The sequence below is a fragment of the Anomaloglossus baeobatrachus genome, chromosome 5, assembly GCF_048569485.1.
Source record: "Anomaloglossus baeobatrachus isolate aAnoBae1 chromosome 5, aAnoBae1.hap1, whole genome shotgun sequence".
NCBI lineage: Eukaryota > Metazoa > Chordata > Amphibia > Anura > Aromobatidae > Anomaloglossus > Anomaloglossus baeobatrachus.
Genome location: NC_134357.1, coordinates 187,238,382 through 187,258,318, shown reverse-complemented (window position 1 = coordinate 187,258,318; position 19,937 = coordinate 187,238,382). Strand labels below are relative to the sequence as shown.

At 42.1% G+C, this 19,937-nt stretch overlaps 1 protein-coding gene across 2 annotated transcripts in view; it reads left to right on the top strand.

Moving 5' to 3' along the window:
• Positions 1-19,937, top strand: part of RET (ret proto-oncogene) — a 168,311-nt gene that overhangs the window by 123,815 nt on the left and 24,559 nt on the right. For both annotated transcript variants that reach the window (XM_075349037.1, XM_075349038.1), the window contains exons 7-12: positions 4,760-5,039; positions 5,457-5,582; positions 12,721-12,831; positions 13,995-14,108; positions 14,381-14,637; positions 18,548-18,695. In XM_075349037.1, coding sequence (XP_075205152.1) covers positions 4,760-5,039; positions 5,457-5,582; positions 12,721-12,831; positions 13,995-14,108; positions 14,381-14,637; positions 18,548-18,695 — 1,036 coding nt within the window. The remainder of the gene's footprint in view (positions 1-4,759; positions 5,040-5,456; positions 5,583-12,720; positions 12,832-13,994; positions 14,109-14,380; positions 14,638-18,547; positions 18,696-19,937) is intronic.

The following is a 19,937-nucleotide window of genomic DNA, read 5'->3' as shown; positions in this document are numbered from 1 at the left end:
CTTCCATCGGGTAACAGATCATCCCTCTGTGTATGTTTTTACCCCAATAGGCAGCACGGTGGTACTATAGCACTTTATATTCTCTCTTGTTTGACAGGTTCTACACGGACCCTGCCTACTACCTGTAGCTCATTACCAGTTACCATTCTGAGTGCCATTCAGACCATTTTTACTGCTATTTTATCACAATTTTATTTAATTCCATTAGTAAATTTCAAAAATGTTTATCCCCCTTTCTTATCCCCCTTTTTATCTACCCTTACATCCAAGGCCTCCTAGAGCGCCAGTGTCTCTTGTTATTTTCACTGGACGTGAACGGCTGAGAAAAATTGATGAAAGGTTGTAACGCAGGATAGTCTGGATGGTGGAGCAGCCTCAATCAAGTTCCAAAGAAATTCAAGCTATCCTGCAGGATTATGGTGCATTAGTGTCAGTGCCAACTATCCATCGACATTTGAATGAAATGAAATGCTTTGGCAGGAGCCCAAGGAGGACCTCACTGCTGACACATTTTGTCAAACTAAACTGTATGTAAGCAAAAAATCACTTGGAAAAGTACCTTGTGGACAGAGATCAAGATAGAACTTTTTGGTAATTATTCTACTATTTACTGAAAATGGAATGAGTCCTACAAAGAAAGAACACAGTACCTACTGTGAAATACGGTTGAGGTTCAAAGATGTTTTTGGGTTGTTTTGCTGCCTCTGACACTAGGTGTCTTGACATCATGAAATCTGAAGTTTACCAAAGCATTTTGGATTGCAATGTAGTGCCAAGTGTTAGAAAGCTGGGTTTGCATCATGGGTCTTCCAGCAGGACAATAACCCCAAACATACTTCAAGAAGCACCCAGAAATGGATGGATAAAAGTGCTGGGAGTTCTGTAGTGACCAGCAATGAGTCCGGATCTAAATCCGATTGCACACCAGTGGAGAGATCTTAAAATTGCCATTGGGAGAAGGAACCCTTGAAATATGAGAGACCTGGAGCAGTTTGCAAAAGAAGAGTGGTCCAAAATTCCAGCTGAAATGTGTAAGAAGCTTGTTGATGGTTATAAGCGACTGATTGCAGTTATTTATTCAAAAGGGTGTGTAACAAAATATTAAGTTGAGGGTGCCAGCAATTTTTGTCCAACCCATTTTTTGAAGTTTTATGTAAAGTTATGTCCAATTTACCTTTTTTTTTTTTTTTTTTCCTGTTTTTTTTTGTGTTGTTCCAATACCCACAAAGGAAATAAACATGTGTATGACAAAAAATGTCAATAATTTTCTGGGAGATTTTCTCATTTTCTGGAACAATTTCAATGGTGCCTCCACTTTTGGTCCTGATTGTATGCAGCATGAAATGTAAACTGAGAAATGATATTCCCTTATTTAAAGCTCTACTCCAGCATTTTTTTTTATTGCACCACTGGAGGGGTGCTTTAAATGTAAGTTTCCTGACTCCTATCTGATACTCACCTTCTGGTAGCTTCACCTTGTATCCCCGCCGCTCACGTTGGTCTCAACAATTTGTAACTTGCCAGCACGCTCCAGTGTTTAATGGGGAGATCACAAATCAATGCATCTTCATCCTCGTTTGGGCTCTCATAGAGATGCATTGGGAGCTTGTGATGTAACTTCTGACTTCCGGCCAATTAGAAGCTAAAGTCACAAGATGCAGCTGCGGGACCCAGTGCGGTGTCGATAAAAGGTGAAGGCACCGGAAAGTGAGTATATGTCAGGGGGTAGGGAATTTACATTTAAAGCGCCATTCAAGCGCTTAAAAAAATCCAAAATGCTGGAATGAATCATAGAATCATAAAATGGCAGAGTTGGAAGGGACCTCAAGGGCCATCGGGTCCAACCCCATGCGAGTGCAGGCTTTCCTAAATCATCCCAGCTATATGTTTATCCAGTTTCTGCTTGAAGATTTCCATTGATGAAGAGTTCACTACCTCCCGTGGTAGCCTGTTCCACTTCCTGACTGCCCTCACTGACAAAGTTTTTCCTAATGTCTAATCTGACTCTCCTTCCTTTAAGTTTCATCCCATTGCTTCTTGTACTTCCTTGTGCTAATGAAAATAGGGTGGTTTTCTCTGCACTATGACTACCTTTCAGATATTTGTAGACCGCTATTAGGTCTCTTCTCGGCCTTCTCTTTTTCAAACTAAACATTCCTAGTTTTTTTAGCCGTTCTTCATATGACATGGTTTGCAGACCTTCTACCATTTTGATGGCTCTTCTCTGGACTTGCTTCAATATATCGATGTCTTTCTTGAATTGGGGCGCCCAGAACTGTACACAGTATTCCAGGTGGGGTCTGTCCAGGGCAGAGTATAGGGGAATAATGAGCTCTCTTGATCTAGATTCAATGCTTGTCTTGATACGTTCCAGAATTTTGTTGGCCTTTTTAGCTGCAGCACCAAATCGTTGGCTCATGTTGAATCTGGGAACCACTATTATACCCAAGTCCTTTTCCCCGGTGCTATCACCTAATTTTATTTCTCCCATACTATATATGCTTTTTATATTTCTTTTACCCTGATGTAGGACTTTGCATTTGTCCCTGTTAAAAACCATCCTGTTCTCTTTAGCCCATTGTTCGAGTATGTCTAGTTCCTTTTGAATACACTCTTTACTCTCTAGTGTTGGTTACTCCTCCTATTTTAGTATCATCTGCAAATTTTATGAGTTCCCCAATAATTTCATTATCCAGATCATTTATTAAGATATTAAACAGGACTGGCCCCAGGACAGAGCCTTGCGGCACCCCGCTTTTGACTTTCCTCCAGTTTGATGTGTAGCCATTTAGTATTACTCGTTGCGCCCGATCATTAAGCCAGTTGTGAATCCATCTAACTGATTTTTTGTCAATTCCATACTTGATCATTTTTTCAATGAGGATGTCATGTGATACTTTATCAAATGCCTTACTGAAGTCCAGGTATACTATAGCCACAGCATTCCCCTGGTCCCACCATTCAGTGACTTTGTTGTAGAAGGAAATCTAGTAGGTCTGACAAGATTTATTGGTTATAAAGCCGTGCTGGATTTGGTTTATTAATGTCTTCCCATCCAGGTACCTAAGTAAATGTTCTTTGACAATTTGCTCGAAGATTTCTCCTGCTATGGAGGTCAGGTTTACTGGCCTGTAATTCCCTAGATCCTCTTTTTTTCCCCCTTTTTGTAGATAGGAACCACATTTGCCCTTTTCCAATCTAGAGGGACCTCTCCTGTTTCCCATGATTTATTGAAGATTATTGCAAGCGGTATTATTATTTCCTCAGCTATCTCTTTAAAGACTCAAGGGTGTAAATCATTTGGACCTAGAGGCTGGGTTTCCTTTTAACTTGGCTAAGTGTTCTAATATCAATTCTTTAATTATTGTAAACTTGGACTCCTCTTGACCATGATTTCTATCATAATTATTGTTGATGCTTGCATTAGCTTTTTGGGAGACGACAGATACAAAATACAAATTTAGTAGCTCCACCAGCTGTTCCACCTTGTTGACTGTTTCACCTGCTTGATTCTGCAGGACTCCTATGGTCTCCTTCACTTTTCTTTTGCTTTTAACATACCCCCAAAATCCTTTTACCTTACTCTTGGCCTTTTTTGCAACCCTCAATTCGCGTTTGGTACTTTTACCTTTCACAGTCTAAAAATAGCAGCATGCAGTCGTCCCAAAAGTGGCACATCCATTAGATGCGCCAATTCCACCTCTTTGCCCAGCTCTTCCCAATTTGTCCTGGTGTGGTGGCAATCAAGTTAATACTTTTGTCAGCTAATATCAAGCCCAGGGGTTAGTAATGGGGAGACTTCTATATGACATGCTCATTACTAATCTGTTAAGTATAGAGTTAAAAAATTTTGCGCAATGTTTCATGGCTTGACAGAGGCCCTGAGTTGGCTGAAATTTTGCATTCTGTATTTTTTTGGTGCATGCTGGGATCAATAAAGTTTTTTTGGACAATAGACAGAGTTCCAATGCCTTGGATTTCAATGTATTTTCTTCCAGTTTACAACCAATGGAGGGCTGTACCAATGAGCACAAACAGTGAAGTGGTGGATGGGGTACTGATGTTTTTGACGGAAAATCCACAGTCAGCCCTCTATGAAGATCTGACAAAGCATTTCTAACTCTTTATCTGTCAGCATTTGAGTTTCTCATAGCTGATGTATGACCACAGACCACATTCAAACTAAATGTACAGAGAAACAAATAACCTGTGAAGGCTAAATGAATCAACATTTGTAGTCAAGCCCAATTGCAAATATGATTTTTAGTTTCAATTACCTGTATTTAAGATTGACCTGTCATTTGATACTTGCTGTCCAAAGCACATGCAGCCCATGTGTAAATATCGGGAAAGACTTGTTGATCAACTAGAGAAGTGGAGAAAAGCCGCTTGTGGGGGAGCACTGCACTATTCTCATCTAGTACTACAGTGCCCGGCCAACTCTTCAAAGAATGGAGGATTTCGGAAAAAAACAATCATGGTTGCAATCGTTCAGTTTGGGTCTGATTCATCCATGTAAAGTTTCAGTAGCAGGAATTAATGAATCAACTGACATGTTCCATTTAAGTAAAAATAAATAAATAATTGTCCCCAAAGGTGGACAACTCCTTTTAAACATATTCATGATATGTACAGTGCGCAGGTCATGTCTTATGTCTATCTGTCACATTTGAGCACTTTGTAATAGATGTGCATGCATGATTCCTCTGTATGACATGTTCTGACGTTATTTTATTCCAATGTCATTTTTGTGATCCAGATAGGAAGAATATGCATTGAAAACTGTTCCCTGTTTAAAGGCGTCAACGTGATTTACACACTTCAGGCTTCAAATACCACTTATGGCATTGATATTCTAAAAGGATCAGGGGATATGTTTGCAACCCTTTTTGTTAATGATTCAAGTGCTTTGGCAAGCCATGATGGCACGGCGATCCTTTATACGATTTCAGCCTCCAATACACAAGTCAAGGAGCCCTCCAAGACACAAGTCAAGGAGCCCTCCAAGACACAAGTAGCCATCATCATAGAAGGAACCTGTAAGTGTCACTATCCTAGAAATGTAATGTGCTGAATAATAATGTATTCTAAATGTAATAGTGCTCAGCTTTGTGAATATACAATGCATTGAATACTAAATCAAGCGCGGAAAGAGTTATTAAGGATGCCATCAATTTATATGGGTGACACAAACACATGAACGATATTGCCTGTTGGAATTACCATTCATAGAACTGATTGTACAGGCCAGCAAAATTTAATTTTACCCCTAGTATATTGGAAAATGTCTAGTCTCAAAAGACTTGATTTTAATAAAAGTCTCATTTAATGTTCTCTATACTAGAAATTTTCTTTATTCAATGAGCCACATACAACACAACTAGCTGACGTATTTCAGGTGGGACCCAACTGTAAAGATTTTTTTATCTGTTTTCTTTATCCTTGTTTCCTTCCAGCTATGAAGGCTGAAGAAAATTGTCCACTTTCATGCTCAGAAAACAAAAACAGACGAGATTGTGAAGAGTGCAGTGGATTTGGGTCCCTCACTGGAAGATGCCAATGGAGACAGGGGTTTGGTGAAGGTGAGACCCAAATCTCCTACAGTTGGACAACTCATATTGTCAGATGTCACTGTATATACTGTGTATATATAAATTGCTTTGATAGGGCATCTATAAAGGAAAACTATTATACATCAAAGGAGAAAAAAGGGATAATAATGGCTGGACCATTCTGTTATCAGCCATTATCAACAACTAACCTTTTCAGGTGCACAGCTTATAACATAAAAGGGGTTTATTTTAATATTTTTACATTGCAAAATATCAGAATTTAATAATAAAGTACAATTCCCTTCCTATTACCCATGCAGCTCTTTGAGAGAAAAAATATATATCAGCCTCTCCAAAAGAAAAAAAATTACATAGTATTAAAAAAAAATTTGCCGGTATGTCTTTTATCTGTTTGAATTACCTCATTTGCATTATGCACAATATTGGATAATGAGAACAATAAATAGAATTTGACATTAGGAATGACCCTCCTAAACCGTCTATATGGGCAGGTAGGTCACAGGAAGCTGAATAAAATGATACCATGATAACTGCGATCTGGTGTCTAAAGGGGGCTTTACACGCTACGATATCGTTAATGAATTATCGTCGGGGTCACATTGTTTGTGACGCACATCCGGCGTCACTAACGAGATCACAGCATGTAACAGTTATGTGCGACCTAAAACGATCACAAAAGCGGCAAAAATCGTTTGCCGTGGAGAGGTCGTCCTAAAACAAAAAATTGTTTACCTCTCATTAGCGATGTTGTTCCTCGTTCCTGCGGCAGCACACATCACTGTGTGTGACACCGCAGGAGCGAGGAACATTTCCTTACCAACCTCCACCGGCAAAGGGGAAGGAAGGAAGTGGGCGGGATGTTTACGTCCCGCTCATCTCCGCTCCTCCGCTTCTATTGGACGGCTGGCGTGTGACGTCGCTGCGATGCCGCACGACCCGCCCCCTTAGGAAGAAGGCGGATCGCTGGCCAGAGTGACGTCACAGGACAGGTAAGTGCGTGTGATGGGGGTAAGCGAGGTTGTACGCGACGGGCAGCGATATGCCCGTGTCGCACAACCGATGGGGGCGGGTACAATCGCTTGCAATTTCGATAGCGAGATCGCAGCGTGTAAAGCCCGCTTTATTCCAGAGAAATCTATGTTTTTCTTATCTGTACATGTGGTGTTCCAGGCTGTGGGCAGTACATATTATCTGCATGACAATCTGCCTCCAAGGCTTATTTTTCATAAAAGGGGCATTACCAATATAAGACATGCAACTAACACAGCACAGCAGAACTTTGTTTTCTTATAAACACATTAGTAGTTGCAGCTCTCACAGCTCTGCTGTATTGCTACAATATTGCAACCTGTATATAATATAAAAAAGCAAAAAAGAAAATATCATTACTTACAGCAAGATGGAATTGCAGCTGTATATTGCTCAGGCCAAAAGATTACTACTACTCCAGCAGGATACAGCTAAACCCCTACTAGGTGGAGGCAACACAGGTGCAGGTGGAGCTATTCACACTCACTTCCAAATATGGAGGAGGTGATGGCTGGATGGTAAAACTGCACACTGGTGGCTTGCATAGAGCACTGTTCACACTAGCAGACGCACAGTCACAAACCCGCAGCCTATTAGGTGACGCCCATACTATTAGATCAGGCGGGCTGCCAAGCCGTACCCCCACTGCGCGCTACTTTGAGCAATATACAGCTGCAATTCCATCTTGCTGTAAGTAATGATATTTTCTTTTTTGCTTTTTTATATTATATATAGTGTAGGGACCTACAAGCATGAGGTTCCCGTGACGAGGGTTGTAGGCTTACGTCTTATGGCCATAACGCTAACAAAAAACCTCAAAAACTTTTTTGTACAGGATACAGCCACGCCCCTTTTTGTTAGGCCTTGCTATCAGAGTTTCTGTCCCTACGTAGCGCGCAGTGGGGGTACGGCTTGGCAGTCCGCCTGATCTAATAGTATGGGCGTCACCTAATAGGCTGCGGGTTTGTGACTGTGCGTCTGCTAGTGTGAACAGTGCTCTATGCAAGCCACCAGTGTGCAGTTTTACCATCCAGCCATCACCTCCTCCATATTTCGAAGTGAGTGTGAATGGCTCCACCTGCACCTGTGTTGCCTCCACTTAGTGGGGGTTTAGCTGTATCCTGCTGGAGTAGTAGTAGTCTTTTGGCCTGAGCAATATACAGCTGCAATTCCATCTTGCTGTAAATATTACAACCTGGCTTCCTGTGAGATGGAAGCTGAAGCCCTGAGAGGAACCTGCAGATGTTTGTTATAATCACACACAGCTCTGCAGTGATGTCAGGAGAGCAGAGAGCGGCTATCACATATCACACTGGTAACAGCTCCTTCTATTTATAATAAACTCTGGAGATAGCTTTGCAAATCAGCGTTCAGCCCATAGCCTGGAACAGCTCACTTACACTGTGTGCAGAATTATTAGGAAATGAGTATTTTGATCACATGATACATTTTATACATGTTGTCCTACTCTAAGCTGTATAGGCTTGAGAGCCAACTACCAATTAAGTAAATCAGGTGATTTGCATCTCTGTAATGAGGAGGGGTGTGGTGTAATGACATCAACACCCTATATAAGGTGTGCTTAATTATTAGGCTCTTCCTTTCCTTTGACAAAATGGATCAGAAGAGAGATTTGACGGGCTCTGAAAAGTCCAAAATTGTGAGATGTCTTGCAGAGGGATACAGAAGTTTTGAAATTGCCAAACTTTTGAAGCGTAATCACAGAACAATCAAGCATTTTATGGCAAATAGCCAACAGGGTCGCAAGAAGCGTGTTGGGCAAAAAAGGCGCAAAATAACTGCCCATGAATTGAAGAAAATTAAGCATGAAGCTGCCAAGATGCCATTTACTACCAGTTTGGCCATATTTCAGAGCTGCAACATTACTTGAGTATCAAAAGGCACAAGTTGTGCCATACTCGGGAACATGGTCAAGGTAAGGAAGGCTGTAAAACGACCACCTTTGAACAAGAAACAGAAGATAAAACGTCAAGACTGGGCCAAGAAATATCTTAAGACTGATTTTTCAAAGGTTTTATGGACTGATGAAATGAGAGTAACTCTTGATGGGCCAGATGGATGGGCCAGAGGCTGGATCAGTAAAGGGCAGAGAGCTCCACTCTGACTCTGACGCCAGCAAGGTGGAGGCGGGGTACTGGTATGGGCTGGTATCATCAAAGATGAACTTGTGGGACCTTTTCGGGTTGAGGATGAAGTGAAGCTCAACTCCCAGACCTACTGCCAGTTTCTGGAAGACAACTTCTTCAAGCAGTGGTATTGGAAGAAGTCAGTATCGTTCAAGAAAAACATGATTTTTATGCAGGACAATGCTCCATCACATGCATACAACTACTCCACAGCGTGGCGGGCCAATAAAGGTTTAAAAGATGAAAAAATAATGACAGGGTCTGCTTGTTCACCTGATCTGAACCCCATAGAGAACCTGTGGTCCCTCATAAAATGTGAGATCTACAGGGAGGGAAAACAGTACACCTCTCGGAACAGTGTCTGGGAGACTGTGGTGGCTGCTGCACGCAATGTTGATCGTAAACCGATCAAGCAACTGACAGAATCTATGGATGGTAGGCTGTTGAGTGTCATCATAAAGAAAGGTGGCTATATTGGTCACTAATTTTTGGGGGGTTTGTTTGTTTTTTTTAACTTCGTTTTAGGAGTTTTCTTTTTGCATGTCAGAAATGTTTTTCTAAATTTTGTGCAGTTCTATTGGTTTACCTGGTGAAAATAAACAAGTGAGATGGGAATATATGTGGTTTTTATTAAGTTGTCTAATAATTCTGCACAGTACTAGGTACCTGCATAAACAGATATCCTCCTAAGATAGGCAAATTTTAAAAAAACACCACACTCCAACTTCCAAAAATATTAAGCTTTGATATTTGAGTCTTTCTGGTTGATTGAGAACATAGTTGTTGATCAATAATAAAAAAATCCTCTAAAATACAATTTGTCTAATAATTCTGCACATGGTGTATATATGCAATGAACAATAATATAAATGGAGCACTTTTGTTTTTGCTCCCATTTTTCATGAGGTGAAATCTAACACTTTTTCGAAGTACACAAAAAGCCTTTTTCTCTGATATACTGTTCACAAATTTGTCTAAATCTGTGTTAGAGAGCACTTCGTCTTTGCCGAGATAATATTTATTCACTTACATAGCGCTATTAATTCCACAGCATTTTACATACATCAGCAATACTGTGCCCATTGGGGCTCCCTATCTGTATGTCTTTGAAGTGTGGGAGGAACCGGAGAACCTTCCCGCAAACGCTCCTTGCATAAGTTGTCCTTGGTGTGATTTGAACCCAGGACCCAAGAGCTGCAAGACTGCAGTGCTAACCACTGAGCCACGGTGCTGCCCCATCCATCCACCTCACAGGTGTGGCATATCAAGATGCTGATTAGACAGCATGATTATTACACAGGTGTGCCTTAGGCTGTCCATAACAAAAGGCCACTTTAAAATGTGCAGTTTTATCACACAGCACAATGCTACGGATGTTGAATATTTTAAGGGAGCGTGCAATTGGCATACTGACTGCAGGAATGTCCACCAGAGCTGTTGCCCGTGAATTTTATATTTATTTCTCTACCATAAGCCATCTCCAGAGACATTGCAGAGAACTTGGCAGTATATCCAACCGGCCTCAGAACTACAGACCATGTTGGAATATAGCATCTTCACCTCCAAGACGTCTGAGACCAGCCACCCGGACAGCTGGTTTGCATAACCAAAATATTTCTGCATAAACTGTCAGAACCCATCTCCGGGAAGCTCATCTGCTGCTCGTCAGCCTCAATGGAGTCTCCACCTGACTGTAGTTTGTCATTGTAATTCATTTCAGTGGGCAAATGCTCACAGTTGATGGTGACTGGCACTTTGCAGGTGTGTTCTCTTCATGGATGAATCCTGTTTTTCACTATACAGGGAAGATGGGAGACTGTGTGTATGGTGTCGTGTGGGTGAGTGGTTTGCTGATGTTAGCGTTGTGAATCGAGTTACCCATGTTGACGGTAAGATTGTGGTATGAGCAGGTGTATGTTATGCACAACAAACACAAGTGCATTTTATTAATACCATTTTGAATGCACAGAGATAGCGTGACGAGATTCTGTTGTGCCATTCAATCACGACCATACCCTCATGTTACAGCATGATCATGCATGGCCCCATCATGCAAGGATCTGTATACAATTTCTGGAAACTGAAAACATCCTAGTTCTTGCATGGCCAACACGCTCACTGGACATGTCACCCATTGAGCGTGTTTGCCATGCTCTGGATCAGCGTGTATGACAGCGTGTCCAAGATCTTGCCAAAATTAAGCAACTTCACACAGGCATTGAAGAAAAGTGGACCAACAACCTGATCAACTCTATGCGAAACAGATGTATTGCACTGTTGGAGGCAAAGGGTGGTCACACTAGGTGCCGACTGGTTTTCTGACCACCTAGGACCCTCCAATACTGTAAAACTGCACATTTTAGAGTGACCTTTTATTGTTGTCAGCCTAATGCACACCTGTGCAATAATTATACTTTCTTTTCAGCATCTTGATATGCAACACCAGTGAGGTGGATGGATTATCTCGGCAAAGGAAAAATGCTCACTAACAGACACAAATTTGTGAACAATATTTGAGAGAAAAAGGAAAAATGAAAGCAAAAATAAAAGTGTTGCTTTTTTGCTTTTATATTTTTGTTCAGTGTAAGTGTGACGCCCTGGACCAGCCAGGGGTCACAGGTAATGACATCACCACACCCTACACCCCGGTTAGGTACACCTAAGCTAAACCAAAATCCTTGTTGCCTTCCTCCAGGGGCTGATGTCCACACCAAGGGGTGGGCCAGGTGGTTGGCTCCGCCCACCGAGGAGTTCACAGTCCTGGAGGCGGGAAAACCAGGCAGATGAAGTTAGAGTTGAGTGGTAGAGGAGCAAGTGAGGGGAGTGGGAGTGAAGCTAGGAAAGTAGTAAAAGAGCAGCCTGAAGTGAGTCCGGGTGTGTGCCCCGGACTGAGACAGCAAGGTTGGCACACGGCGGTGATCGTCTGCAGGAGTGGCCTATCGGAGTTGCCGTGAGGACCGTGGACGGGTGGTGGACCGGCGGTACCGGACCGGTACACAAGGAGAAGCCAACACCATTGGCAGGGGCCTTTCGGATCCCGGCAAGGCTAGGAGTCACCGTGAATTTGCCAAATCCGTCAGTGAAGGGGACCCCCGGGTCTCTAAACAACTAAGTCCCGATTGAAGGCAACAGTCCAACCGTATGAGAGAGACACCGCCACCGCCAAGGCACCAGTTTCTCAGGGCCAGCGCCTGCGGGCAAAGAGGGGCTCCTCCGGCCCATATCCAAGTCGGGGAGCGGGTTACCGGTGGGAGTCCATCGCTACCAACATTACACAAGGTGCAGGGAAAGAGACAGTCACCGTTAACTACCGGGGAAAAGCAACAGCAGCCGTCCGTGGGAACCGTCTTTCCAACCGTGTGTTTTACCGAGAACTGTGTCAACGTCTCAGGCTGAGTGAGTACCACCGTGCCGTACGGCACAGCGCTGCCCCCGCGACCCTGCACCTCATCAGGCCCCGCACCCGGCCTGCCATCCATCCCTACCCCATCACTGGGCCCCGGGACAATCAATTTCCTACCCACGGAGGGGAGAAATAACAACAAAGCTGCTCCCTGTCACCGCTTCCGGGATCCCCATACAGAGCAGCAGTGGTGTCCACACAATCACCACAACCGTGGGTGGCGTCACGGACAATAAATCCCCAAAACCAATCCCCCTTTTCACTCACGGGCGAGGAGCGCCGCTCGAGTCCCCGGGATCCGGCACATCGCTCGAGCCACCGAGCAGCAGAGGCCGCAGCAGCAGCGGCAGCCAGACCCGAGCAGAGGGAGAGCGCAGCGTCCCCTCCTCCGCCCGCGACATAAGAAAAATGTAGATTTCTCTGGAATAAAACACTGGCTCGCAGGTATCATGCCATTTTATTGAGCTTCCTTTGACCTTTTTACTCATATAGACGGCTTAGGATGGTTGATCCTAGCGAGGAGGGATTGTGTGTGCTACATTAATATTTGTCTTTGTTCATTTTAAAGGGATCACTAAAAACTATTCTACTTGTACACCAAGTATCCTTACATGCCCCGACGGAATTTGTGATGCTGTGGAAAGAAAAGACCCTAAAATCTGTCCCCAGGATTGTACAAGTGCGTTATTTATTACTTTACACACATTAGTTTTCTACCAATTTGATACTATAGTAAACTGCACATTTAATAATTTGTTAAAGTGCTTGCTAAACACTCTCCTCTCTTATGTCATGGCGGTTCCTTTTCAGGTTGTAAATGAAGCAGGCAGAGAAATGCTGGTTCATTTTATTAGTTGTGCCCAACTAATTTATTGTATAGGCTAGACTGACCTCTGCTGCCAGCACCATTAAAATCTTAGTCTACTGTTTCTGCCCACCTCCATACAGGAATAAATCCGTCGTTTGAAAGTCACACGGACCCTATCAGAGAGAGAGAAGGATGCTTGTGCCGAACACAGCCATTCAGATTAAACATCATATCTGATCTGACCATCATATTGGACAATTCTTTAAAAAGCATATGGCATCTGGATTCATGATATGTTGCCATAAATTGTAATATTACTCATTAACATTGCATGGGCCTTCTCAGGAGATCAAAAACTTCCCTTTCAAGGGTGATATCATGGGGCAGTAGGACCCGTACCTCCTGCTTTGCAATTGAAATAAATTAGTGGCAAGCTAAGGATATTTCAGCCGTAATATAAATCTGAAGCATCTAGAACAGACCTTTGGTGGTCTGCTAAAACGGTTTGCAACTAGAGATGAGTGGATCACTTCGCACAACCAACATCCATGGTTAAAGTCAGTACTCTCTGGCTGTGGATGGGTGCTGCACGAATTTTCTTACCTTCCATGATCCCAGGCTTGGCTTATGACTAGCAGGGCAGGTGAAAAGTTTCTTATGCACCACACACTATACAGTTGACGTCATGCCAGGCTGGTGATTCAAATGCCATGCCAGGGAATCCAAAACATCAGGGCATTCATACAGCTCCTGTCCATGGCCGGAGAGTTCTGACTGGGACGATGACTGAGGTTGCACGCAGCAGTCCACTCATCTCTAGCTGCAACTCTAGACATTACGATTTACAGTGTTTTTATTGGACTAAAATGTCCACTTTTTGACTTATGTTCACTTATTCTTTGCCATAAATTACCTGATTAAGATTTGACCTTCACGGTTCAGTCATGTCTCCTTCTATTATCAACCATATGCCTTATACAGAAAATCGAATTTACCTGTCTAACTTGAGGGTTTTGTTTCTCTTTGGGATTCAGAGTTAGCAATCATAGGTGGACACGACCCCGGAGCTCCTGGAATAAAAGCAGGTCATGGCACCTGTTACTGCATCCTCTCTGAAAAATGCTACTGTGAAAAGGATATTGAAGAGGGTAAGAAATGTGCACTAAATGTTCAGACAATTAGAAATATGTATAAATGTTGAGTAACTTGTGCAGTAATGATCTTAAATTGCACACTTAGTTTTAGTACAGAGCTGCATTCTACATAGCATTACAGCTGGAATTTGCCAGCATTGCTTCCTGGCTCAGTGTGCATGAACAGACCTATAAAATTACTGATAAATCGTTTTATTACTATAAATATGTGATTAAAAAAGAACCATGGAAAATTAATTTATGAATATATGCACTTTCTTTTACAGTTCAGTTGTGTGATGATGCTTGCAAGACTGTTATCGCTTGTGGAGTATTCCTGTCCTTTATCGTCTCTGTGCTGTTGTCCTCATACTTTATTCACCGATATCACAAAAACTCACCAAAACCTCCGATAGCTTCTGCTGAGATGACCTTCCGCCGACCAGCCCAGTCTTACCCAATCAGTTACTCCTCAACAAATGCCCGGCGACCATCTCTAGATTCAATGGAGAATCAAGTCTCAGTGGATACATTTAAAATACCAGTAGGTTTCATAGCCTCCAGAGTTAATCATTTTTAATCATGCATGGCCTGTGTGTCACCCAGGGTTATGGGGTACTCTGTCCCGGGCGATATATAGCTGGGGAATGTCACTTTGGTGGCCGTTGCCCAGTTCCGTGCCTTGGGTGCCTTTTAAAAGGGGTTATATTTACATGGGAGTTTAAATAAATGTTTATACATGACGCCACTTGCGGGTTGCGGCTATGTGGATGGAGCCGCCACTACACAGTTCTTGCTACTGGGTCTGGTGGTAGTGGCAGCTTGGGTGTTAGGCCCTCCGCAAGCAGGGTAAGGCCCCAGAGGATAGGTGATGTGGATGGCTGTTGAAAGAAGGTAGGCCACACAAGGGGTTGCAGTGTAACTGGTTCCTTTACTCACTGGAAACTAGTCACCCGAGGCCAGCTGGTCTCAACCTCAGGTCCCCTTAGTCCCAGTGCCGGTTTAGTGACCTGGTGGCTTCTTTCCCCTGCACCTGTTTTTGGTTGGTGGGTCCCCTTGGCTTGGAGCGGCTGGGGGTCCCCTCCTGGTAGTCTCTTAACGGTAGTCCGTATGACGGTAGCGTGAACCCTGTGGGTTGGAGTCTCTGGTCTTGTCCCCGGTTTTCCCTTTTTGTTACTGTGTCCCGAACTTCAAGGTCAGTGAAGTCCTTGATGCTCCCCTATTGTGCAGATTTTATCAGGTCTGCCTGGAGCGTTTGCCTGACCTAGGATTCTGTACACCGCTGGTGCGTGGTTCCAGGAGTACTCCACCGTACTCCACCAGCAACCAACCACCTGGGCCCTCAGGTCACTGTTCACTCTTGGCAGTCCTTCCTCTCTCCCTGTCACTGACTCACTGACTGTCCATCCACTGTCTGCCCCTCCCACCTTGTCGTCTAGTGGACTGGATTGTCTCCACCTCTAGGTGGCCATCCATTGGTCCTACCCTAGCTAGGTACCAATCTATGAGGGAATTAGGGAAAAACAGGGATTATCTGGAGTGTTTGGCTGTTACTGGCACTGGTCTTCTGGGTCCCTAGGGGTTAGGCCCTGCATCCTGGTGGGGATGCAGTACCTTGTAGCTCCCTGATGGCTTTAGGGGCACTACACCTGTTTAAAGGGTTATTCTCAGAAAAAAAGGATAAAAAGTTGAGCATGCACATCTCCACTTCATTAAAGACTGGGGTTCCTTGGGATTCAGAGACCAATTCTTGAGACCGTAAGTCAGCAGTCTTAGCTCAGTGATCAGTAGTTTATCCTCTATCTACAACCTTTTGTTCTGGGAATAACCATTGTAATACTATTTTATTCTTTTTCATCTTCTCTCCTCTTTAATTTATTGATACTGTGTGTAAGGGAGGGAACTGTGGGGACATCATACAGTGTGTTGCAGGAGGACATTAAAGGAATTATATTGTATGTATTTTGAGGAGGAGCCTTGGGACATCATACTGTGTTTGTGTTGGGGAGGCTTTTGAGGCATGATACTATGTGTGTATTTTGGGGGAGGACTTTTAGGGCTTAGTGATAATAAAGTGTATGTGTTGGAGGAAAGGACATTGGGAGCATCATAGTGTGTGTGTGTGTGTGTGTGTGTGTGTGTGTGTGTGTGTGTGTGTGTGTGTGTGCGTGTGTGCGCTCGTGTGTGTGTTGGGGGGACTATTAGAGAATTGTGTGAAGGAGTTATGTATGGGAGCCATGAAGGTTGTATCTTAGTGGGTGAGAACACTATGTGTTTCTGTCACAATACATATCTCTCTACCTATCTGGAAAAGTTGGGCAGCATGCCTTTTTGTGACTACATATATGCACAGTTTCCGAACCTATTCCATCCAATATATATTTGGGGGTGGTGGACCAATTTGGACTTTGGTTATTTGGTTTCATAATTTCTAAGTACACCTCAGAATAGTACAAAGGATTTATTAATTTTCTCTGACCTGCACATCCATCTCACTGGATCCCTACCAGCTAGTCTTTCCTTTTTTTTCTGGACTACTCAGTGTTTGATCACTGCCACAAAACAGTTGCCACAGTGGCAAATGCACCAATGAATCACCACAGTGCCTACTGATTGACTGCAGCGATTAGAATCTGACAAGCATGGAAGAGCAACAGAGGTGATTGGTAGTAGACCTGGCCAGCAGGATGATGGAATTATTGGTGTGGATCCATGTGTGCAGACTGGGGTCATATGCTAATCAAAAGAAATCCTTTATAAGGCTAGGGCCCCACTTTGCGTTTCCACCTGCGTTTTAGGTGCTTTATAGGTCCGTTTTGAGAAGCACCTTTTTCATGCCAAAAGGCATGCGTTTTGATTTACCAGCAAAGTCTATGGAAAAAGTGGATTTCCTGACCCCACTTTGCATTTCTAAACGCTGCGTTTAATTTGCATATTTTGTGGCAAAAACCATGTGTTCAAAGAAGCAGCATGTCAGTTGTTTTTGCCATTTTGGGTTCGTTTTGCTAACATTGAAGTCAATGAGAAATGGCAAAAACCAAGATTCCTGCAAATTCCAGCGTTTTACCTGCTTTTTCAGTGCAGAAAACATGCGTTTTGGACATCAAAATAATGATTTCATATGTCCCTTTACACACACACATAGTCCGACAATTAAAAATAAGAAATGTATTAAATTGTTGCTATTTTTCCATTAAATATCATATTACCGCTATAATTTCATTAAAATAATTTATTTCCATTATTTTTCACAAAAATATAGATTTGTTTCTTTTTTCCAATTTTTTCATTGAGTTTGACTATTTAAACTTTATTTATCAGTGTCTAGATGTTCAAAACGCATCTATCAAAACGCAGGTGGAAAAGCAGGTAAAAAGCGCTGAAAACGCATCTAAAACGCGGTACATACGCGTGTGTTTTCAGCGCTAAATTTCTGAAAAAGGCAACTTTGGTCAAATCAATTAAGCCCAAAACGTGCGTTCTGAACTGCAAATAGGAGAACGCAAAGTGGGGCCCTAGCCTAATCCTCATTCACAGGTCAGTTTTTTTGGTCAGTGTTTCACCAGTGTTTTTAAGCAAAAATAAGGAGTGGAACCTATGTGAAAAAAAACTATAGTTGGGCTCTGTTCACACTATAAAAAGGATTTTTCTCAAGAAATTTCTTGAGTCTGAAAGATTAGCGCACTTGCGGTAAAAAACCGCATCATTAACGCACCGAAAACCGCATGTGTTTTTACCACGGTTTTGTGCGTTTTTTATGCATTTTTGGTGCGTTTTTTCCTGCGGGTTGGTCCCTGCGTTTTTTTACCATTATCTATGGGAAAAAACGCAGGTACCTGTAGAAAAGAAGTGACATGATCATTCTTTTTCTCAAGAAATTCTGCAGAAAGAATGTTCTTGAGAAAAAAACGCAGTGTGCGCATAGCTATTTTTTTCCATAGGTTTTGCTGGGGAATGTCTGCAGAAAGATTACAACCATTTTCTACAGAAATTTCTGCAGCAAAAACGCAAAATAAACGCGCGTAAAAACGCAGTATGTTAAACAAAATTGGCCGGCTCTGTGTTTTGGAGCCACTTCTGGTTTGGATTTTTAAATATTGATGAAAGACTGACCAAACAACTGAAGTGTGAGTGAGTCCTCAATAAAAGGATCAAATGTAAAATTTTGATTATAGTATTTTGAATGTACCTTTTGGAGGACTTCCAGCAAATCTGGAAGTCAGCTGTTAAAATATATTTTTATTGCAAAATATACTGGTATATTTATTTACATAGATATTGAGGTTGAAAAAAAGACATGTCCATAAAGTTCAGTTAAGGGATGAAAGAGGATACTGAAATCTTTCTATTCTATCTTAATGTTCTTTTGCTGCTTTATGAATAGGCATTAATGTATTTAAGAAACCTAAACAATTTCCAAATTTATTTTCTTTATCTTCTTTTTTCATCTAAAGGAGGATCCAAAATGGGAATTTCCAAGGAAAAACTTGGTTCTGGGTAAAACTCTTGGTGAAGGAGAGTTTGGTAAAGTAGTTAAGGCCACAGCATTTCGGTTGAAAGGGAAAGCTGGTTACACTACAGTGGCTGTCAAAATGTTAAAAGGTAAGAAAAGAAAATTGTCTTTTTTTTTGTACATAAAACAATAACTTAATCAGTTTCCACATCAAATATTTTTTCCTATTGTATCAGGAATTTTGTGACAAAGTTTGTACAATATTGATATTGGTAAGTGTCACAGAGAAATTGCAAAATCCATAAGACATCTCTGAATAGGAAAGATATCCATCTCACATTGATCATATGGGATGAATTATAACTGGGGAAGAAAGAGAGTTGACACTTGAAGCTCCATTGAAGTAAGACCTCCTGGGGTGGAAAGGTAATTGGTATCCAGTAGATGTATTAGTCCACACATGAAGACTGAGATCTGTATATACAGAGCTTAGAGAGCATCACTTCTGTTATCTTTGAAGTCAGCTCTGATGAGTTTAAAAAGATTTTCCCAGACTTTTGGGCATCAGAAATTAATGATGAATATTGAGGTTTATATCGATCCGATATTTATCGGAGGTACATTCTCAGCAACGTAATGACAAGAGGAAGAGTATGAATATTTTTTCATAATTGTGCAACCTGAGCATCAGTTCCAAATCAATATTGGCCAGTTGGATAATGCAATCCATGCCATGTTTCATATCTATAGAAAGGTAAAATCATGATAAAAAACATGACCATGAAATCTCTAGCCTGGGACCTCCAGGGGCAAAGATATCCTGAAAGTTGGGGATCTCCTAATGTTGTGGAGACTGAATCCACATCCTATGACCAACCCTGTTATGAGTCCCCAGAGGGGAGGTGTGTGGGTGTAACTTGTATTATTAAAAGGAAATGCTAAATTAGGATCCTTGTTCAATGACAGGAAAATACATTGCCGTGCAGGATTGTTTCATATTTCATTGGAGTTCTTCCATAGACCTGAGTCATTTCTGTGACCCAGGTTTAGTAATTTTCTTTTGTTATTCCCTTATGTTTATATAATTGTGTATGCTCTATTGTTTTTTCTCATTTGTAACATGTCTTGTATATTTTTATAAACATTGCCTTCTTTTCAAATCAAATATATAAAATGTAATAGCTTCACTCCTCCTACTCTATATATGCTTCCCTCAAGCCATTGGTTACTGTTAATGATGTCCAGTCGACTGTATAAGTGATTGGTGGTGGCAACTAGTAGTTTCTTGCGTTACAACACCCTCACTGTGAGCTCTAAAATAATCGGCATATGGAAACAGCCGCCATCTTGTACATTAATTGTCAGTCAAAGGCATAATTGCCCTGATGATT